General features: G+C 39.7%; 1 protein-coding gene and 2 long non-coding RNA genes across 4 annotated transcripts in view; 1 reads left to right on the top strand and 2 right to left on the bottom strand.

Annotated features, from left to right (window-relative positions):
• Positions 1–24279, top strand: part of ELP4 (elongator acetyltransferase complex subunit 4) — a 151068-nt gene that overhangs the window by 72209 nt on the left and 54580 nt on the right. The window contains exon 10 of one of the 2 annotated variants that reach the window (XM_083599774.1): positions 9397–10089. The exons of the other annotated variant lie outside the window; for it this stretch is intronic. Coding sequence (XP_083455900.1) covers positions 9397–9414 — 18 coding nt within the window. The 3' untranslated portion in view covers positions 9415–10089. Of the gene's footprint in view, positions 1–9396; positions 10090–24279 lie in introns of those variants that run through there. 2 annotated transcript variants of the gene reach the window in all.
• The window catches only part of LOC310756574, a 156276-nt gene that overhangs the window by 114709 nt on the left and 17288 nt on the right, over positions 1–24279 (bottom strand). The window lies entirely within an intron of this gene.
• LOC310756596 lies at positions 688–4815 on the bottom strand. Its single transcript, XR_014544945.1, has 2 exons — positions 3943–4815; positions 688–2924 (listed from the first exon to the last, which is right to left on the bottom strand). It is a non-coding gene; the product is annotated as an uncharacterized lncRNA (long non-coding RNA).

The raw sequence follows: 24279 nt of genomic DNA, 5'->3' as shown, positions 1-24279 counted from the left end.
TGTTTGGGATTTCACCCTTAAGTGACCACTTTGGCCCTTATTTGACCCTCTGCCCTCTTTAGCTGGCCACTTGATAAGGTAACTTAAGGGTTCTCTTTCTCTCTCTCTCTCCATCTCTCTCAGTGTCTCTCCACAATTGCAAGTTGCACTAACCTATAAATTGTTGAAAGGAGCCTATCAAGTGACAAATTAAAGTGCCCTCCTCCTAATAATGGTCATCAATGTCCTTAATTATCTAGTCCTATTGAAAGTAGTTAATAGTTAATCAAGAAGCCAGTTTTTCAGGCAGGTCATCTCTGCATGAGTACTTGAAGTTTCTCAACTAGAGATGCTCCCTTCAAAAGCCACTTAAAGCCAAATATGCATGATGAAGATTGTTGTGTCATTTTTTTTTTCCTTTTAAGAGATTGTGATTCCTCTGTGGGTTTTTCACTTCTCAGGAAAGAATACATTTAATGGAACTAAATACTGTACTGTAGTAGTCCATTTTAACATAATTTCACTTCATCAAAAGGCTATTCATCTTCTGAATCACTACTACAATAAGGGACCTTAATATTCATGCTAGAATTTAAAATGTAGAAACTGTAATTGTTATCTGACACAGGCAAACAGGCAGAGTATTTTCTTACTGTGTTAAACTTCCATTTAATATATCTCTGAATGAAACAATTTTGATTTTTTCCCCCACAAGGAAGCTTGATTTAGAAGAGGTTTCCTCTATAAATAGAATCTCTGATTACTATTTTCTGTTGCTCTAAATTTCAAACCCAGAGCCCACTATACAGAATTTCTGGAGCCTAAGGGTAAAGACATTTGATTTAGCAATGTTAAGGAGCCTTTAGACAAGAAACTGTAGACATGCATAGATGACCTACTTGAATAATATCATCCCTCATTGTTCAAGACTATTCACCTTATAAAGGATTTTCATTCTTGCTGGAGAAAAAGCTACTACATTATGACACATCTGTCTTAATTTACAGCATTGCCCTGCACTGGTGTTCTTCTACTCATATTTTTAAATTGCAGAATGATAGTATAAGTAAGGTAGTATAAAGCATTGGCTACATAGCTCATGTAACCATAGCATGGAGGTAGTTGTCCAAGATCGTATTAAATTTAAGAATTCAAAAAAGGAAAAAATAAAAGCCCTTTGCATACCTGGATTAGAAATAAATACAAATAGCAAGCAGCATAAATTATACCAATTATAGCAAATTTTATAGACGTGTCATTTTTAAAAAGAGTAGAGAAAGTAATATAAAGCATTCTTCAACAGGGGGCTAAATGAAGAGGTTGAAGGTTATAGACAAGTAGCAGTGTACACAACATTCATACGGTCATTGTGTTGAAAGCTAACAATGTCTCTGAAAAACAGATTAGAATCTTGATGTCGGAATTTACAGGTGACTTGGAACATAACTACTTCAGCTATGTTTTCATCACTAGACTATTGCTTGTCAAGTAACAACATGAGTACACGGGATGAGTTTTCTCAAATTCCTTAGTATGTTATTAGTTATCCAGTCTTATCATAGGGTCCTTTACAATGTGCTTATTAGCAACCAGCTTAAGTGTCATATCATCATTACCATTATAAAGAGGTCATACTATGCAGTCTATTATTTTTAATGCTTAAGTACATGTTAATACGGAAAACTAGAAAATGTAGTGGCCTCTGGTAGTGGTATTTGATGTATGTATTTTTGGCAATATTGATTGGAATTTAAAGTATGCCTATGTGTACATTTTTACTCGCTTGTTGGAAATGAGATAATGATTGTGCATTCTAAGAAATGTATTGATATTTCATTGCATTTACACATGTTTTAAAATAGTAGTGCATATCTCTTTAAAAATAGAGACTCACAATTTTGAAGTTAGCTTGTCTAATCCTATTTCTTCCTACTTTGGAATCTTAATTAGAAGGAGATAAAAACCATCATTTGACTAAATTATTGTCTTGAATCTGTAGCAAAAGGTATAATCCGCAATTGGGCCAATTAGTGTACCCCATAGTTAGCTATGCTGAGGCAGGCAACTTGATTAGATCTGACACCAGCCTAGTTCCCACTGTTGTTTTGCCAGGTATGATGGTCAGACTTCAAAGGGCTTGAGGCATCAGCAGGGCAAGGTTTGGAGGCCAGCTTAGGTCCGGTCGTTAATCTCTCTGCTAAAACCACAGCAGCCATCACACAAAACAAGCTTACACGACACAATCATGCGGTATTAAAGTTTGGGTTGAGTCATGCCAATTTGCCTTTGATTTTCTGATGATTGAGTAAAAGATGGCTACATGACTAGACACATACTAAAAATGTACTGATTAGGTAAGTTCCTTAAATATTTGAAATATTTTTGATTTTTCAGTAGAATAATATGACATGCTGTTTAACTTAATGAAACTCTCTGACAGAAAAGGGCTTGAAATACAATTTGTATTTAGTGTACCTTGAATTAACAGATCTTTTGCCACATCTTATGCTTTTATTTTATATAACTTGTTCCTCATAATTTCAGAGACATTTTTGTAAAAGTTATTTTTAAAAACTCAGCAATATGTTTTTGCATTAACTCCAAACGGAACTTTAAGGGAACTATTCTTTTCCTTGGACATCTATGCTAAGCCATTCACATAAATGGAATTTCTTCATAATTATTTTCCACTTAAATGCTGAGTAAAGTGCTGTTCAGCTGATGTGATTACATAAGTGTTCCATTCTTCTGCATTCTGATTTGTTGAAATGTTGCAGTAATGGTGACATGTTTCCATTCTGAGGAAAGCCTAGGGCTGCCTTGGTATTATTCCAAATGATTGAAATTGCCATCTTGCTGACTTTCCCTCAGGCTGCTTTAGGCCTGTTTACTTTTGTATTTCATTCTCATGCTCCATCTGAATTTGGCTAGCAGGGCATCACTACCTGGTTTGACAAAACAGTTGGAAAGAATACTCAAGATACTGATTAAATATCATATACAATTCGTTATTTAAAATTAAGATATATGTATATATGGCTGCAATTCTAACCTCACTTTCCTGGGAGTCGAAACCAAATAAAAAAAATTATTCCATTAGCACCTTAGAGACCAACTAAGTTTGTTATTGGTATGAGCTTTCGTGTGCACGCACACTTCTTCAGATTCCTGGGAGTAACCACTTTGGTTACTTACCAAATTCAGTAGGACTTACTTGTGAGTTGACATGGTTAATTTGGGCTGTGTGGCTACTTAGATTTGATGGACTGTAACTTGTTGTTAGTTGTTTAAAACAGCATGAAGGAAAGGCAAAAATGAATAAAATTAATTCATTTTAAGACTTACATGTTATTTTGTACAGGCATGTAAAACTATTTTGTGTTTGCATTTCATTATTTTAATTATCTTCAGTGGAAATCATAATTACAATTATTATTTTTAAAAGGTAGAATAGAATTATGCAAACAAAAAGACAATTTAGAACATGCACTGAGGACACTGAAGATAAAACAATCTGCATGAATTTGTGTTGCATCATATTTAGTCCAAGGAAGGATACATGCAGGAAGGGATGGTCAGTAGGAGAGTACTCTTGACTCCTATAACAGCTGCATGCTCAGACATTGAAGAAGGAGGCCACATAAAATATATGGATGTCATTTTTCATCATACCAAAAAAAAATCAAGTATCAGTCATGGTTTGTGGAAATGGATTTAGACACTAGGAGATGGAATATTATTAAGTTATTATCCTTCCTTTCTCACGTGAGATTGGCAGAGTACCACCCTTTGCTTCCTTTAAAATTGGAAGCTAATACAAGTTTGATTTAATCTTCTAGAAACAACAATCCAGGATGCTTTAAGGCAGAATAGTTTTTCCTGGTATTACCCCTTTTCTCCCCCTTAAAGACAACAATCACACAAACGTTGATTTGTGAAGAAATAAAAGTTACATTTACTGACATAGCCTAAGTCTTGAAGCAGCTGTTTGCAGTAGCAATTATGAAAGCAGGTTTGTAACTAATACCTAAATTACAAAATAACAAAATGTAAGTTTAAGTGGTGTCTAAGCTGCAGAGCTCTAACCTGAATGTATGGTCAGTTTGGAAGCACAATGAAGAAAGGGAGGCTGCCAGGCAGAAAGGAAGTATGTAGTGTTACAGCTTCCTGCCAAGGCAGCAGAGGAATTTATCTCATAGAGTTCTCTCTAGCAAATTCTCAGGAAAGCTCTGTGAGCCTCAGCCCCTTTGTGTGCCTGGCTGGCAAAACATAATTGTTGGTTTGACTGCAAAAATGATCCACACTTCTATCATTCATACCATCTATATAAGTCTTGGCTAACTTGACCTTGCATCAGTGGCCCATATAATGGCTAGATTGTTCCATGAGCTTCTACAAGTGGTTCTGTGTTACTTGCTATCTATTGAGATTCCAGTAGCATAGTAGTAGAATGATTTAGGCCATGAGTAGGCAAACTAAGGCCTGGGGGCCGGATCTGGCCCAATCGCCTTCTAAATCCAGCCCACGGACTGTCCGGGAATCAGCATGTTTTTACATGAGTAGAATGTGTCCTTTTATTTAAAATGCATCTCTGGGTTATTTGTGGGGCCTGCCTGGTGTTTTGACATGATTAGAATGTGTGCTTTTATTTAAAATGCATCTCTGGGTTATTTGTGGAGCATAGGAATTCGTTCATTCCCCCACCCCACCCCACCCCAAAAATAGTCCGGCCCTCCACAAGGTTTGAGGGACAGTGGACCGGCCCCTTGCTGAAAAAGTTTGCTGACCCCTGATATAGGCAATTGTGATAAGAGTATGTCTGCTCTATTCAGTTTACCTTGCTGACTAATAAAGTAATAGTAATAGTAGTAGTAGTAGTAGTAGTAATAATAATAATAATAATAATTATTATTATTATTATTATTATTATTATTATTATTATTATTATTATTTATTATTTGTACCCCGCCCATCTGGCTGGGTTTCCCCAGCCACTCTGGGCGGCTTCCAACAAAGATGAAAGATACACTAGCTTGGATTTAAGACCAATCTCCAATTTATAGGTACTCTCTGCATTAGAAACTTGCTTCGGGAATTCTTTTGGCATGCATAGACACTGCTTGTTGTATGCAAATCTCATTCCATCTGATGCCATGGTGGGACTTAGATTGTCAGTGGCCTTTCATGGTAGAACTTGCAATCACCAGAGAGACTGTTCCTTTTTCCTTACCTCTAAAAATAACCTGAACACTTGGTTTCCTCCTTAGTATGTATTTTTTTCTTCCCTTTCATGCCTTTTAAAAGAAAAAAATAGTTTCCCCCCCTATATATTATTATATATTGTACTGTGTAAAAGCAGTATTTGGCAGGGAGTGTAATCTGTGCAGAAGTCATAGTATGATCAGATACTATTCAGCATTTTCACAGGTTACCCAGCTGTGTTGTACAGAGTAAAGTACATAATCACAGATTTTTTTGTAAAAAAAATACAAGTATTATCTGTTAAGTCATATTCATAGTAAACCCACTGAAATCAACCAACACAAGTTACTTAAGATAATTGATTTCAGTAGTTCTACTCTAAGTATGATTAACGTTATTTAACACTAGAATTGTAATGAGTAATTTCCAGGGGAATTTATTGCAGTGATTTAAACATGTGGGAGGGGAATTACTGTGGTAGGCCCCACCCTGAAGGTAGGAACAGTGTCTGTCTATATAAAAGTGTATTTGCATGGTTCACACTTCCAGGAACTGATATACACACACAGGTTCTGTTCCAGCTGTGAAGGTACATAAAGAATAGGTGAAGACAGCATACACAATCCCCATTATCCCCTATACATGTATTCAAAGACTGACTGGAAAAGGCTATACTTTTCCTGCTTTTAGGAGTTAGATATTTACAGACTGCACTGTACGACACTTAATTAATGAATTAATGTCAATAATTTCTAGTTTCTAGAATGTGGAAAACGGAAGTGCTTTGATCTATGATTCCAGGGCAAAATTTGTACTTGAATTATTCTAGATTCCCAGTGATCAATATCTATATAACTACATCTGATATTATATTTTTGTGTCATTCTTCCATTGAATAACTAAAAGAGTAAATTGGGCATAATGAATTGCTAAGAATCTGCTTCTTGTTTTTCTTTTGAACAAAATATATGTATAAAGGTGTACAACAGGAGTTGGGAACCTTTCTTCTGTCAAGGGTTGCATTCCCCTGTAGTTGATCTATTGGGGCACATGCTGGCAGTGGGCGGAACCAGAACTGATGATGTATGAAGCAAGAGACAAAAGTGTTGCAGATTAACTAATTCAGAGTAAAGACTACCCTGCTTTAGTTTTTGCAATGGGTACTTCAGATTAGAATTCCCTATCCTGTGCAGCTCTTTCCAGAAGTAAGCCCTATTGGGATTACATATACAAAGGACTCCCTACCCCCCCAAACATGAGACTAATATGTCTGGATAGTGAGTAAAAGTAATAACTTTCTTACTATAGCAGTCTACATACACATACACACAGGGCATATGCCTACCAATTTGTTGTCAGACAGCTGGGGAAAACTTATTTTCCCTAGCCCATACAACCAGGGAAAAGTTTTTTTAAAAAAACAACACAATCGAACAACCATACCTTTACCTTTTATTAAATAAAATCCTGCCTCTTGCTGTTCTGAAATGACATCAAAAGAGGAATCATAGAACCCAAGGGTCATCTAGTCCAACGCCCTGCAATGCAGCACTCTCAGCTAAAGCATCCATGACAGGTAGCCACCAAACCTCTGCTTTAAAATCTCCAAGGAAGGAGAGTCTACAGCTCTCTGAGGGAGACCATTCCATTGTCAAACACCTCTTACTGTCAGAAAGTTTTTTCTGTATGTTTAGTTGGAATCTCCTTTCTTGTAACTTGAAGCCATTGGTTCAAGACCTGCTTTCTAGAGCTGGAGAAAACAAGCTTGTTACCTCTTCCATGTGACAGCTTTTGATATATTTGAAGATGGCTATCCTATCTCCTCTCAGTCTTCTCTTTATCAGGCTAAAACACCCAGTTCCTGCCTAAACATACCCAGCTCCTTCAACCGCTCCTCAGAAGGCTTGGTTTCCGGACTCTTGATCATCTTGGTTGCCCTCCTGTGCACACGTTCCAGCTTGTCAACATCCTTCTTAAATTATGGTGCCCAGAACTGGACACAGTATTCCAGGTGTGGTCTGACCAAGGCAGAATAGAGTGGTGCTGTTACTTCCCTTGATCCGGGCATTATACTGTTGTTGATGCAGCCTAGAATAGCATTAGCTTTTTTTGCTGCTGCATCCCACTGTTGACTCACGTTAAGCTTGTGGTTCACCAAGACCCATAGATCCTTTTCACATGTACTACTGTCAATCCAGGTGTCCCCCATCCTATATTTGTGCATCTGGTTCTTTCTGCCTAAGTGCAGAACCTTACATTTGTCCCTGTTGAAATTCATTTTGTTAGCTTGCACCCAGTTCTCCAATCTGTTAAGGTCATTTTGAATTCTGATTCTGTCTTCTGCAGCATTAGCTACCTCTCACAGTTTGGTACCATCTGTAAATTTGATGAGCATCCCCTCAGTTGCCTCAAAACGGTATCATGGGAGACTTTGTCAAAAGCCTTACTGAAATCAAGGTACCCTATGGTATTCAACACATACCAGAACTTCAGGTTTGCACAATTAAAGTGGTTGAAAGGACTCTCACACCCTAACGCAACACATCCACTTAAAAAAACCAACAACACTGGACTTTTTGGGGTTAGGAAAGTGATGAGGAAATGCATAGAAAAGTGTGGGGTGAATGAACAACTAACGTAAGATACCCCGTAAGCAAATCAGGATGAATGCTGGTCATCATATGACCATCCCACAAGTAAAGAAGCACAAGTTCCCAATAAAGACCAGGTATAAACAAACCTCTCTGTAAGCTTTGTGCAAACAAAACAGGATGAATGCTGAAGGTCTTCTGGAGGAGCTCTGTATACTGCAAATGAGAATGTTCAAGGTTTTTCCCATATTGTCCTTTTTTCAAGCCTTTCTGCAACCCTGTAAGGTAGATGATAGTGAGGATAAGCAGCAACATCAATACCACTATCATATTGCCAATGACAGGTTGACCCTTGCCTAAGCAAGCTCATGATCTAAATCAGGAACTGCTTGGTGCATAATGCAACCTGTATGCTACACCTTGATTTGGTATTATAACTGATATTGTACCTTATGGAGAAGCAAAGTGTTAGGCTTCATTTAGTGGGCTTTGTCCATGAATCACCCACTGTTAAAAATCACACCACTGGCTTTTCTCAGGGAGATGGAAACACGTAAGGATTTAGAGGCATTCATTCTTTTTCTAGAAAAATAGCACAGCTTGTTGGTGTCTATTTATGGCCCATCAGCTTTGAGTGCTTCAATGTCCCCTATACTGTTATGGACCAAGTATCTTTATTTAGAAGATCTTTACAAATAAGAAAACGGCAATCCTTCTTTCACAACACTGCAAGACATGTTGAAAGAGTCTTAAAGTGAAATACAGAAAATGTTAAGTGCAAACCCTGCTGAAGTCCATCTTAAAGCATCACTGAGTTTTCTTTGTACCTCTGACTGGAATTGTAGTTATTGCCAAAGTGGTAGTATTTGCTTTGCTTTGCTTTGCATCCACCTTGCTTGCCATGAAATGGAGACTTTTGCATTTTAATAGATGCAATATCACCTTGGAAGTAGTGGTACAAATTGCTAGAATTGGACAATGCTGTTTTGTTTCAAAAAGGCATGTTCTCATTGTGTTCACTAAGGGAGTACTCATACAGTAAGAAGCACTACACTGGGATTATCCAGAATGCTACCATTGTGACAAAGTTTGTTATGCAGTGCCACTTTGTTGGGGGAGTGATTTGAGAGCTCTTTAAAGTACACATGGAAAATTAAGACTGACCAAGAGATGGTTGTTGCTATTAAAGCTCCTTTAAAAAAACCTAATTTCTTGAACTGTATGCACCATATAAACATCATTTGAGGGGAGAAAAATCTTGGGCCATCCAATGCATTCCCCAGCTTCCCTTTGTAGCAAGAGCTCCAGGCAATTTGAGTGCAGCTGAGGGCCCCAATTCCCTATTCTCACAGAGCCTTCAGGCTGTTAGACCTGCTTTTCACAGGTACATTATTTAGCACTATGAGAACCAAGAGAATCCTAGTAAGCCAGTCATAAAACCTCTGTGGGGGGGAAAGGTGTTATGGTCTCTACTGTCAAGAAACTGTTATAGAAGGAAAGGAAGTATGGGCTGTGTGTTATCTAGGAAACCTATATAATATTGGAGGACTAAAGACATTGTGTGGACACGTCTGAAGGTGTTAACATTTAGTATGTAGTAACTTACTGCTGCTTTTGCCTTTAGGAAATGAAAGAGCTTTGAGGTTCACATGAAACATAAAGGCCACGTTGGATGTTTCCTTGTTCTATAACAAGAAACACATCCTTATATGAACATGACACTCCTGAGTTTCCACTTCAGCTCAAGAGCTAGAAGGCAGCAGATCAAAGGAACCATTTCTCCCAACAGTGTATATTCTCACTTTAAAAGGACAAAGGACCAAACCAGAAGACATTTTAGTTGTGAGTTATTCCCATTCATTTAGACTGGATGGAGCAATAGGTACTTAAGTTAAAGGCACCAAACTAAAAGAATTAAATGGTAGATAAAAATTTGCAGGTATGAAATAACTTTTAAATTTAGTTATTTGAAATTAAGTGTAATCTTTTTAAAGCAATAAAGTACCTACAGGATTTTTTCTTTCATACCTGCATGTCCCATTTGGCATTATTTCATCTACTAGCCAGTTCAGGTTCTTTTTACCTGGTATGCAGTACTTCACTGAATTGTTTTGTCAGATGCTGTCAAGCCAACCTACCATTGTTAAAGAAAATCAAACTAAATCGTTTTGGCATAAGCCTTCCAGGAATAAGGCACAGAATATGAAAGGTTTGATGAAATCAAGGATTGTGTTTCAATATTGTAAAAGACTGCCTGTCAAAAATGAAATGCATTATTTCAGAAGTTTTGAATAAATAAATGGTTTTTAAATACTGACTACACTTCATCCAAAGTTTTGAATTACTACTTTTAGACTATCATTGCTTTGACCAAAATATGTGAAATTCAGTTCCTTTTCCCTCATCTGCATATTGATGTGTAGAAACATTAAGAATACAATAGTATATGTGCATTGAATTTGAAAACCATAGTATCATCACATACTGAAATCTACTATACAGACTATCTGTATTTTCTGACTGAAGCTCTTAACTTGAAGAATTCTACCAGGCTTGTTTTTTCAAATCCATGGCATGCAGCTCTACTTTAAGCTAATTTCCTTTATGTTGTTTCTGCTGTGTGTTACTTTCCCCTTGTTTTAATTTGACCTATGCTACACTGCTACTGCTGTTATTGTTTTGGCACAGAAACTGCTTTGGTCACACTATTTTGACCTTTGTTGGGAGATACAGGAAAAATGTGTCCTTGTTAATTCTCCTCGACCTCTCAGCAGTTTTCAGTACCATTGACCATGGTACTGGAGCTGTTTATCCGAGTTAGGCGCTGCGTTGTGGTGGTTCCAGTCCTACTTGGATGGTCACTTCCAAAGGGTGCTGCTTGGGGAGAGCTCTTGAGCCCCATGGAGCCTTCATGGTGGGGTTCCTCAGGGTTTAATTTTATCCCCATGCTGTTTAACATCTACATGAAATCGCTGAACAGGGTCATCCAAAATTTTGGAGTACATTGTCAGCAATATGCTGATAACACACAGCTCTACTTCTCCTTTACATCTGCAGGCATGGCGGTAGATGTGCTAGTGGGTTGCCTTGCTTCAGTAATGGACTGGATAAGAACCAACAAATAGAAGTTCAACGCAGATAAGACTGAGGCACTGTTAGTGGGCAATTCCGTAGACTGGGTGGATGGGAGGTTGCCTGCTCTTGATGGGGGTTACACCCCCTCTGAAAGAGTAGGTACGCAACTTGGGGGTATTCTAAATCAATTGCTGTTGCTTGAGGCTCAGGTGGCCTCAGTGGCATGGAGCATCTTCCATCAGCTACAGCTGGTGACCCAGCTGTGCCCCTATTTGGACAGAGATATCCTGACTTTGGTCATCTACACTCTGGTAAGGTTAGATTACAGCAATGCAATATATTTGTGGGCTGCCTCTGAATATAGTTCAGAAAGTTCAGCTGGTACACAATTCAGCGGCCAGATTGCTCACTGGGGCAAGATGATTTGAGCATATAACGCCAATCCTGGCACAACTGCACTAGGTTCCAGTTAGTTTCCAGGCCCAATTCAAAGTGCTGGTTTTGACCTATAAAGCCTTAAATGTCTCAGGACCACAGTACCTCAAGGATCGCCTTTCCCCATATGAACCAGTCCAGGCCTTGTGATCATCTTCTGAGGTCCTTCTTCGTGTGCCTCCTTTGCAAGAGTCTGGAGGGTAGCAATGCATTTTCTGCAGTGGTTCTGTATTAGTGGAGTGGTCTCCCCAGGGAGACTTGCCTGGCTCCCTTGTTAGGTATCTTATCTTCCAGGAAAAAACATTCCTCCTCTCCCAGGCCTCTAATTAAACCATCTATGGCCTTTTAAACTGAGGGGAGTATTGCTTTTGTTTGTTATTGTGGTTATTTTTGTTTTTTGTTTTTTTATTGTAAACCAACCTGTGATGTTCAGATGAAGTGTGGTATCAAAACTTAAACTTAATAATAATAATAATAATAATAATACACACCAATTTTTGTCTTTTCAACTGTCATTATTAAGATGTTCACCCTACTCTATAAAGGTGTCAGTGCAGCTTACAATAAAATGTAAAGAAAATAATCATAAACAGCAGCAATATATAAAAAGACCACACAAATCAAGCAAAATTATATAAATTTAAAAGTTTAAAAGCCTGTGAAAATATATTTGCCTAATGTTGAAAAGACATGAGAAATGGGTCCATGCAACCTTTTCTGGGAAGAACATTTCCAAGCGGAGATGACACTATGGGAAAGCCCTTTCCCTGGTAGCCACTGCCGCATCACAGGTGATCTCTGGATGCCTTTGACTGAATCAATTAAAAAGCAACAATTTTATTTTCTGTGCAGTATTGCCCTGTGGTTGTATGCAAAAAATAGATGGGGTGTAGCCAAGAAAGTTGCTCAGCCCCAAGTATGAAGAAATTATTTTCTGAATACCGTACTGCCCTAGGTAGGGAAAACATACTGATGCCATCCCTCCCATACCCAGTCATCATCCTTGATACTTCACTTCTCATCTTTACAGCATTGCTCTTCAGTTCATTTTGGGATGTATTCTGTATATTATGCTGGTCCATCAGAATACCTGCCTATCAGAATAGGCTTCCCTTGAGAACATAAGCATTGCCATTCTGCATCAGACAAGTTGTCCATCTAGCTAAGTATTCTCTCCACTGACAAGAAGAAACCTCAGGGAGGTTCATAAGCAAGGTGCTTTGATGAAATTGATTCCATGTTGCTAATTCTCATTTGTCTGGTCAGGATTTTTCAGGGTCTCTGAACCAGCCCTATGTCATTTCAAATTACATATGGAAAACCCTCCACAGTTGTTGCAGCTCTCTGATCTGATCTAGTCTCCTTTTCCTCAAATTATATTGCAAAAAGTAGTGCAAATTTTAAATTGAAGTGCTATTTTCAGCCATCTGTACTATATAACAACTGTACAACAAAAACAAATAATACATTATGTATGTTTTCACACACACACACAAAAAAAATCTTGTCAGATGAAGAAGACAGAGAAAGGTTTCGTCAGCCTGTCCAGATCACTCCTTGATTATGCTCAAGAACATTGAACCAGGAAGCAGAATGAAATACCATTCTTTGTGTCTTCCTTGTGAGGGATTAATTTAAACATCTTAACAGAGAACACTTTCCCAGTAGGGCCTCATGATTAGCATTATCATAGCTGAAAGCTGTAGTACAGTATGATTAATCGATACAGTCGTCCTTTCAGTCTTTAGATATATAGACCTTTTACTAAGGATGGAGTTTTAAAACTGGGGAGTTGCTGCACTGCCACTCCTTCCTATGCCACCAAGATCATGTGGGACCTCATCCTGTCTTGGATAGGGTTGCACATTTTTTGGAGACTTAGATTCACTTTACTTTTGGTTTCAGCCCTGAACATGAATGCCCATATCAACTGAAGTAACCAGGAGTGCTTTTGATACTGCTAAAGCTAATGGCCCAATGATGCTTGTTCCTGGAGAGGTCAGCCTGGATAGCTCAGTTGGTTAGAGTGTGGTGCTGGTAACACCAAAGTTGCAGGTTCGATACCCGTATAGGACAGCTGCATATTCTTGCAGGGGGTTGGACTAGATGACCCTCAAAGTCCCTTCCAACTCTGTAATTCTATGATTCTATGTCTGATTTGGCTGTGGCAACACATGCATTAGTTACATCTTGTTTAAACTACCATAACAAACTCATTGTGGGTCTGCCAGATTGCTGTTACATCAGCTTCACTGGCTACCAGACCATTTCCAAGCACAATTCAAAAGTGCTGATTATGACCTAGAAAGTCTTGTGCAACTTGGGACCAAGTTATTTGAAATATTGTATTCTCCCATATAAGCCAGTTTGGATCTCTGGGAAAGGACCTTCTTTCTGTCCCACCAGCATCTGAAGAATGTTTGGTAGGGACTTGAGAGTGGACCTTCTGAATGGGTTCTCTCACGTTCTGTGACTTTCCAAGGGACTTCTGTATAGCTGCTTCTCTGTTCACCTGTTAACAGCAGGCAAATGATTCAGGGTTGCTTGTTTATGGCCACTATAAAGGTTAAGTTTGTTTAGGTAGTTGTTCTTTTGTTTTTTATCCATCTGTACTTTACTGTTGTTAACTGCCTCAATCTTTCTCAACCTGTTTTGTGGAAAGGATGGTGCAACATATTTAACAACTAAAGAAATAAAAATTACAGCAATATAAATACAGGAGGAGTCCACATTGTGGCTCTTCACCAGTTTTAACCAGTTTCATTGGTTTAATACTGGCATGGAGAGGAGCCAAAGCATGGTCTGCTCCCATGTGATGGAGGGATTCTCATGTTAATTAAGCAGAACAGGAGCAAGCAGCCCTGCATCAGGTCCAATACCATTATGATAATCTGAGTAGGAAGTGTAAGGCAGCCAGTGCCATCTCAGTTTCCTTGGGACTTCACCCAGTAGTTCCTTAAGCTTTTTGAAATCCAGCATGCATGTCCAACTACACTCAGCTTACCCTTGCGTGTTTATAATGAAACCAAAGAGGCCTGATCACTTCCTCCCAAGGTTCCCTGTACCTTCACTTCTTCAATCAGTTCCTCCCTGTTGGTGAGGACCAGGTCCAAGAGAGATGACCCCCTTGCTGCTTCTTCCGCCTTCTGGGAAATGAAGTGGTCAGTGAGTCAATTGAGGAATTTGTTGGACCTTACAGTCTTGGCAAAGTTTGACTTCCAACACATATTGGGGTAGTTGAAACTTCCCATGAGTACTATATCTCTCCTTTTTGAATGTTTGGAATCTGTGGTAGGGAGGCATCATTCAAGTTATCAGTTTGGCTTGCAGGTCCATAGCAGACACCTACAGTAAGATCACTGTTGTTTTCCTCTCCTACAATTTTTACCCATATACTTTCAATCTGCCTCCCATGCTCAGATAAGCAGTTTTCACTCATGCAAAGCTCCAGGTACACATATTCCATATTAGAGTATTTTCCCTCTGTGTTAATAGTTTCATTAGATGAACAGTTACAGGTAGGTAGCCATGTTGGTCTGCCGTAGTCGGAACAAACAGTTTCAGTTGGTTTTCATGTGTTCCATAACCTATCCAATAGTCTGTCTTAATAACGTTGCATCCCCCACTTACTTGTGATTGACTCGTGCATGACTGCGTATACATGCAGTGCCAATAAATAAATAAATACATAAATACTGTAGCTTCAAAAGGCTGAATGGCATGTAGCTTAGTTCTTCATGAGCACAGCAATGCCATGGCCATGGCTGTTTCTGCTTGGGTCTGCATCATCAGAACTAAAGATAACATTCCCATAGTTTTATTGGCAGAGTTATTATAGCTGCTTCTTTAATTCTCTCTAAAAATGAATGGAGTGTGAGGCAGCATAAATATTAAATGTGGGCAGGTATTGCAATAAATAACTACCAGGAGCTTCCCTGTGTAATATAAGACAAGTCTGTGCTTAAATATCTTAGAGTGCAATCCTGTACACATCTACTCAGCAGTAAGCCCCAGTGAGTTCTGTTGGAGTTATTCCCAGTTAAGTGTGTATAGGACAGAAGCCTAAAATAGCTTTAGTCCCTGTAAATTTTATTTTATACATCTGAGTATAGCTCCCCCCCCCCACAGCACACTTTATTGACTTTTGATACAGATGGATGCCAACAACATTTTAGTTACTTTTTTCTTGTAACTTTTTGTTTTATTATGCACATTGAGGCATTAATGCTTAATGATGTGTAAAAAAAATCATATCCAAAATATTTTCAGAACTTTGCAGAATAATAACTGGATTTTTCCAGGCCTGGACAGTATGAGGCCCAAAGGATGATGCATCTTACTGGCTTTTGTCACTCTTCAAAAGGGTATTTATATATGGTTAGGGATGAACATTTGGATATGGACTGGAATACACATCCAATTGAAAGCGACACATGGTGGATAAATCTCATCCATGCTTGGATGCACATCCAATTTACTGCCTTAGTTCCTGATCTAGTAAGCAATACCTGTGTGGAAACCTGCTTACACGTGGGTCACATATCTTGCCTGACATTGCTTTTTCTTCCCTTTAAGAGTAAGCATTCCAGGTGACTAAAAGTAGATTGAATTGGCAGTTCTCTTATCAGAACCTACTTAATATGTAATTTGATGTAGCATGTCCACAGCACTCATAGCAATGGTTTTCCTGCTTCCTTTGTTTTTGAATCAAATATAAACTACAGCTGACTTTGGATCTGACACATCTCTTCTGTATGAATGGCTCACATTTCCTTTTACTGGGCTTCTGTGTCACGTTCTGTGTTCTGTTTACTGGGCTTTGCATCACGTCTGAAGTCATTCTGCATTTACTAGACCAAAAAGTAAAAATAAGCACAAGCCTATTAATATTATGAAGATTAAAAACTCCAGAGATCTGCACAAGAGGGAGATATATATGCTGCCATGCAGTTTACAGAGGCCTTGTGCCAGTGGGGGGTCAATGCATATGGTTATTTGTTAATTAGCATATTTCTGGATGCAAGTCTCCCCGCCTCCAGCATACCCCTCTAACTAGAGGTCTTATGGATGTCTACGAAATGATTTGACATATTTTCAAAGATCTAGTTCTTTATTTTTCCTACCTATGGGACTAGTTCCAGAGAGCAGCACTGAATTCAGAAACTTCAGCTGGTGCACAATTAAGCTGCCAGGTTGCTCTCTGGGGCAAGATGGTTTGAGCATATTACACTGATCCTAGCCGAACTGCATTAGCTGCCAATGAGTTTTGGAGCCCAATTCAAAGTGCTGGTTTTGACCCATAAAGCCTTAAATGGCTCAGGACAGCAATACCTCCGTCCGTCTCTCCCCATATGAACTGACCTGGACCCTGTGATTATCATCTCATCATCGGAGGCCTTTCTTCATGTGCCTCCTCTGCAAGAGGTCTGGAAGATGGCAACACAAGAACAGGCCTTGTATGCAATGGCTTCCCATTTGTAAAATGCTCTCTGCAGGAAGGCTCGCCTGGCGCCTTCATTATACAGTGGTACCTCGGGTTACAGATGCTTCAGGTTACAGACGCTTCAGGTTACAGACTCCGCTAACCCAGAAATAGTACCTCGGGTTAAGAACTTTGCTTCAGGATGAGAACAGAAATCGAGCGGCAGCAGCGGGAGGCCCCATTAGCTAAAGTGGTACCTCAGGTTAAGAACAGTTTCAGGTTAAGAACAGACCTCCAGAACGAATTAAGTTCTTAACCCAAGGTACCACTGTACATCTTTTGCCCCCAAGCAAAAATGTTCTTCTTCAACTGGGCTATTCTATGTCCTTTTAAATGTGTTTGTGAGGAGGGCGGTTATTGGTTTGCTCTGTTTTTGGTTCAGTTTTTGCATTTAGTGCTGTGAACTGCCCTGAGATCTTTGGATGAAGAGTGGTATACAAATCAAAAAATAAATATACAAACAAATAAGATTATGCAGTTGGTATTAAATGCAGGAGCTTGTTTGCACCCTAACATGATCGTGTAACACCTGTTAAAGAAACTGGACTAACTGTCAATCTGTTACCAAGCCATGTTTAAGGATCTACTGTTGGTTTACAACTTGGTTTAAGGTTACTAAAGAAAATGCCTTCTACCACATAGACCTGCCAATTTAGTAAGGCAGGGTCTCCAGCTGTTTTTGGACTACAGTTCCCATGATCCCTGACCACTGGTCTTGCTAGCTAAGGATGATGGGAGTTGTGATCCAAAAGCAGCTGGAGACCCATGTTTGGGAAACCCTGCAGTAAGATCATAATTTGCAGCCTTCAAAAATCCATGATGCGACCACTTCACAGTTGTACTACCAACCATCATGTGAAACATCCTCCTTTCAGAAATAGGGCATACAATAATAGTATTATGTTTCCAAAGCATGTGGGAAACATACTTGTTTGCCTAGGCATTTCCTAGCCATTAATATTGCTTGGTGGGTGCAGTCAGCTTTTATGGTTACTGTATTCTTGTGATTTTTATATTATCAGAAATCATGTATTATTGTTTCTGTTTGTTTTTTTATTATTGTTTTAATACACAGCTTTGAATTTTTTAAATAGGAAGTGCTATATTGCTTTTTTAAACAAGTTAAATAAATATTTCAAAATTTGCAAGGGATTTATGCATTACTAAGCAAACAAATATGTACAAGGGTTTGAAGTGCAAAACGCGCAATATATGTATGATACCCAGCACTACTCATTCCGTCTGAATAAGAAGAGAGTGTTGAAGTGATGAATTGGATGAGGGCCATTAAACTGAAGTGAATCCTCTCAAAACAGTGGCTCTGGGGGGCCACTAGGGGCGCATTGGAAGATGGCCGACAATAACATCTCTCCGGCTCACACGAGGTAATTAAGAGGCTGATATGGGAGTATGCTGCCTCCCTTGTTGCCCCAAGGAAATGGGGAACACTGCCTTGCCTGCTGTGGCCATAAATCACCCCCGGATTCGAAAGAAGGGGGTGAGGGCACTTGGCACAAAGCCCTTGTGTGGGTCCGGCTCTCCCGGACGCTGTCTCTGATCACACACTAGCTGCAGTAGCTCGAAATAAACAATTAGAGAGAGAAGCAAATGCACATACTTCAAGTGAAGATCGGGAGTAAAGACTGCTAATTAAAGGGATCTCTGTGAAGTGGAAGCGACGGGCTGGATTTAACAATAAATCAAGAAGATTCATCAAAGGATTGGTATGTAATGGAACTGAAAAGGGGAGGGGGGGAAACTTTTCTTTTTTTTGTCTTAGGTGAGTACCTAATAACCCCCCCCAAGAAAAGAATCGTTGCAATTACTGATCACAAGCAGGAGGATTAAGAAATGTGTGGAAATAAATTACTAATCAAAGACATGGCTGGTGGGAAGATCGGGAAGGAATGAAAGTTCTTTGTGATGCAGCAATAAAATGAGATTTGTTACAGCAGGCCTGCCTACAGGAGGAGGGGGAGGAGGACCATGGCTCGTTACTATATCGGAATGTGAGTTGGACCTGGCAGGGCCCCCTAAGAAAATTGATGAGAGACTCCCAGTTGAACGACGTGGCCCAGGGAGAGAGGGAAAAATAGTGGAAGTGAACAGCTGGCTTCGCAAATGGTGTAAACAGGAACGGTTTGGATTCTTAGATTACGGACTGCAGTTTCTTGAAGATGGACTCTGGCAAGCGATGGGCTGCACCTCACAACGGTTGGGAGGAATGTTTTTGCCAAAAATCTCAGAAACCTCATCAGGAGGGCTTTAAACTGACTAATGTGGGGGAGGGAGACAGTGCTCCTGAAGGTAGGAGTCTATCAATTGATGAAGATGATCATCCAAATGTCATAGACCAAATGGAGCAAACAGCACGCAGACCTAGTGGTGGGAGGAAAAAATCCTTAAATAAGAGCCACGGGGGAATGATTAATGGACTTCAGTGTCTATACACTAATGCGCAAAGCATGGGAAATAAACAAGATGAGCTTGAGCTCTTGGTACAGCAAACTAAATATGACATAATAGGCATCACTGAAACCTGGTGGGATAAGTCCCACAATTGGAATGTAATAATGGAGGGATACAATCTATTTCAGAGAAATAGACCAGACAAGAAAGGAGGAGGAGTGGCGTTATATGTCAGGGATGTGTATACCTGTGTAGAGATCCAAGATTTAGAACCTCAAAGCCAAAGTGAGAGCATTTGGGTCAAAATTAAGGGAGAGAAGAATAACAGTGACCTCATTGTGGGAGTTTACTATAGATCCCCAAGTCAAACGGAGGACATAGATGATGCCTTCCTGGAACAGATGGCCAAGCATGCAAAAGGAAGGGAGATAGTAGTAATGGGGGACTTCAATTACCCGGATATTTGTTGGATGTCAAACTCAGCCAAGAGCATAAGGTCAAACAGATTCCTCACTGGCCTTGCAGACAACTTCATTGTCCAGAAAGTGGGAGAAGCAACAAGAGGAACAGCCATTTTAGATCTGGTCCTAACCAATGTTGATGACCTGGTTAGTGGGGTAGGATCATTAGGCTTGAGTGATCATGCTCTTCTGAAGTTTACTATACAGCGGAAAGGAGCAGCCAAGCATACTAGGACTCAATTTCTTGACTTTAAGAAAGCCGACTTCATAAAACTTAGGGAAGTGCTGGGTGAGATCCCATGGACAGTAATACTAAAAGGAAAGGGAGTTCATGATGGCTGGGAGTTTGTTAAGAGGGAGATAGTAAAAGCACAACTTCAGGCAATACCAATGAGACAGAAACATGGAAGGTGCCTAAAGAAGCCAGGGTGGCTATCTAAAGAACTTTTAACTGAGTTAAGATTACAAAAAAATGGAAAAGGGGGGAAACCACCAAAGAGGAATTCAAACAAATAGCCAGCACGTGTAGACACAAAGTCAGAAAAGCTACAGCACAGAATGAACTCAGGCTTGCTAGAGAGGTTAAAAGCAACAAAAAAGGCTTTTATGGGTATGTTCGTAGCAAAAGGAAGAACAAAGAAACAGTGGGGTCACTCAGAGGAGAAGATGGTGAAATGCAAACAGGGGACACAGAAAGGGCTGAACTCCTCAATGCCTTCTTTGCCTCAGTCTTCTCCGATAAAGAAAACAATGCCCGACCTGAAGAATTTGGAGCAAATGATTCAGCAGAGGAAACACAGCCCAGAATAACTAAGGAGATAGTACAAGAATACTTGGCTAGTCTAGATGTATTCAAGTCTCCAGGGCCAGATGAACTGCATCCAAGAGTATTAAAAGAACTGGCAGATGTGATCTCAGAACCACTGGCAGTCATCTTTGAGAATTCCTGGAGAACAGGCGAAGTCCCGGCAGACTGGAGGAGGGCAAATGTTGTCCCTATTTTCAAAAAGGGGAAAAGAGAGGACCCAAATAATTACCGCCCAGTCAGTCTGACAGCAATACCAGGGAAGATTCTGGAGCAGATCATTAAGCAAACAGTCTGTGAGCACCTAGAAAGGAATGCTGTGATCACCAATAGTCAGCATGGATTTCTGAAAAATAGGTCATGTCAGACTAACCTGATCTCATTTTTTGACAGAATTACAAGCCTGGTAGATGAAGGGAACGCAGTGGATGTAGCCTACCTTGATTTCAGCAAGGCATTTGACAAGGTGCCCCATGATATTCTTGTAAAGAAGCTGGTAAAATGCAGTCTTGACTATGCTACCACTCAGTGGATTTGTAACTGGCTGACTGACCGAACCCAAAGGGTGCTCATCAATGGTTCCTCTTCATCCTGGAGAAGAGTGACTAGTGGGGTGCCACAGGGTTCTGTCTTGGGCCGGGTCTTATTCAACATCTTTATCAACGACTTGGATGATGGACTCAAGGGCATCCTGATCCAATTTGCAGATGACACCAAACTGGGAGGGGTGGCTAACACCCCAGAGGACAGGATCACACTTCAAAACGACCTTGACAGATTAGAGAACTGGGCCAAAACAAACAAGATGAATTTTAACAGGGAGAAATGTAAAGTATTGCACTTGGGCAAAAAAAATGAGAGGCACAAATACAAGATGGGTGACACCTGGCTTGAGAGCAGTACATGTGAAAAGGATCTAGGAGTCTTGGTTGACCACAAACTTGACATGAGCCAACAGTGTGACGCGGCAGCTAAAAAAGCCAATGCAATTCTGGGCTGCATCAATAGGAGTATAGCATCTAGATCAAGGGAAGTAATAGTGCCACTGTATTCTGCTCTGGTCAGACCTCACCTGGAGTACTGTGTCCAGTTCTGGGCACCACAGTTCAAGAAGGACACTGACAAACTGGAACGTGTCCAGAGGAGGGCAACCAAATGGTCAAAGGCCTGGAAACGATGCCTTATGAGGAACGGCTAAGGGAGCTGGGCATGTTTAGCTTGGAGAAGAGGAGGTTAAGGGGTGATATGATAGCCATGTTCAAATATATAAAAGGATGTCACATAGAGGAGGGAGAAAGGTTGTTTTCTGCTGCTCCAGAGAAGCGGACACGGAGCAATGGTTCCAAACTACAAGAAAGAAGATTCCACCTAAACATTAGGAAGAACTTCCTGACAGTAAGAGCTGTTCGACAGTGGAATTTGCTGCCAAGGAGTGTGGTGGAGTCTCCTTCTTTGGAGGTCTTTAAGCAGAGGCTTGACAACCATATGTCAGGAGTGCTCTGATGGTGTTTCCTGCTTGGCAGGGGGTTGGACTCGATGGCCCTTGTGGTCTCTTCCAACACTATGATTCTATGACTGGCAGGCCTGTGGAAATCAACGGACAGACTGTGGGAATGTTTTGTACAGAGGTGCGGAAATGGCGTCTGGTTTTTTTTTTGGACATGGCTCTTGGAGTAGTGTAAAATCCACACAGGATATAACAACGTTTGTTTTCAACCCGCTTGTGGAGACTATCAGAGATCACAAAGAAAGGAATATATGATAACAACAAGAAGATGAGGAAAACAACAAAGAGAAGGTACATTAAAGCAGCAGCAAGAGAGATGTTTGGATCCCTTTTGGAGCACGAAGTATGGGTACCCCCAACAACAATTTAAAAATTTGGCTGTGTAATTTGAAACTAATGTGATTTGGAATTAATGTGATGTGATTGGCCTGTTAATAAAAATTATTTTAAAGCAAAACAGTGGCTCTGTGGGTCAGTGGTTCCCAAGACCAGGAATTAGAGAGAAAGCTGTTCTGAATGTGTGGCACAACCCCTGTAAGACCAGGTTCATAACTTTGGAGTTCTCCTTGATTCTAAACTGTTGCTGGAGGCCCAAGTGGTGAGGAACACCTATGTCTACCTTCAGTTGGTCCATCATCTACAACCATTCCTGAACAGGAACAGTTTGGCCCCAGTTACCCATCTGCTAATAACCTCCTGTATACTGTAATGTGTTCTGTGTGGGATTCCCCTTCAAGGTGGTCCAGAAGGGGAAGCTGGTGTGGGATGCCATTGCCCATTTGCTATCTGGGGTAGCAAGAGTAGATCACATTAGCCTGGTCCTCAGATCTCTTCACTAGCTGCCTGTGGGCTAGTGGGATTAATTGAAGTTGTAAGCGATTGATTTGGGGCCCATGTGCTTCTCCAGTATTGCCCCACCCAACTACTAAGATCATCTAGAGACACCCTTCTTGTTGGCCGAGCATTAACTATATTCTACTAGTTTGACAATGACACAAGAGAGAGCATTATGAAACTCCCACCCAAATGACATCTGGACATCTCATTGCAGGGGGTTGGACTAGATGACCCTTGGGGTCCCTTCCAACTCTGTGATTCATACATTGGCCATATTTAAGAGTAAAGTAAAAATTCTTTTGTCTAACCATTTGGAATGTAACTGGCAATTTGCTGGCTGTTTTTGCTGTTTTATTTCTTTTTTTATATCATGATTTGTTGTGTTTTAACAATAACTTATTTATTGTGATTGTTCTATTTTGTATTTTTAGCCACCTTGTACTTTAATTAAGAGGAAAGGCAGAATATAGTGTGAGGAAATAAATAAAAGTGCTTTTTGCATTTTTGTTTTAAGCATTTCTGAATTTCCAGGAAAATAGTTTTCAGATCCTGTCATTTACAGATGAAGCAAGGAGCCATATAAATTATGCTGGTTTAAAATAACGTTTGTAACCTAGTACCAATGTTGTAAAAATACTTATGTGTTTGAAAATCACACTACCTATTCTTGTTTCAGATTTCATTTAATATATTGTTCTGTATGATTTTATGATAAACAGATTATTCCTTGAACAGGAATTAAGAGTAAAGCTGCCAGGAAGAGCTTTTGTTGTCAATGTAGTTCCCGCCTCATGTTTTATAAGAGATTTCATGGTCCCATTGTAAAGAGTGGATGATTTAAAACGTGTTACCAAGATAAACTTTCCCATTGTCATTAATGAGGATGGGTAATACTGAGTGACAAGTGCATTAGGAATGACATAGAAAGAGCTGTTAGATTTGTCAGAGCATATCACTTCAGGCTATGAAACCTGATGGCTTTTTCTCCCAGTAATTTTTTGCTAATGGACCAACCTGGTGATTACTCACCTTAGTGTTTTAACATCTTGTTGCTCTAACACTGATAGCTTTGGAGGGCAAATCATTATTAAGCAGTACTTACAAAAGGATAGAGAAAATGACCTCTCTAATACGAAGTGATTCATCAAACTGAAATATCCATTAAATTTAATAAACAGAATGATACTGATATAAACATTTTAGTATGAGCAATTATTTTGCTGTGATTCATTTTGGGGGGAAATCTTTGTACTTGCAGACTAGTTTTATACTCTTACATAAAATATATATGTTTTCTTGCCACAATACAGTTCTTTCCATAAAGGCTTAAAAATTAGGACACTAATGTGTTTAATTTACATTGACTTTTTAAGAAAATTCTCCACAAAGAACACTTTTAAAATATTAATCATTGAACAATTAATAATATATGACTTTTTCTGATGTTTAAAACCTCCCCAAACTACAATGTGCCTATCAATTTCCATTTTGAACAT

This window comes from Podarcis filfolensis (assembly GCF_964270895.1).
Source record: "Podarcis filfolensis genome assembly, chromosome: 1".
NCBI classification, from domain to species: Eukaryota; Metazoa; Chordata; class Lepidosauria; order Squamata; family Lacertidae; genus Podarcis; species Podarcis filfolensis.
The sequence above is the reverse complement of the archived record's forward strand: the minus strand, read 5'-3'. Positions and strand labels throughout refer to the sequence as shown.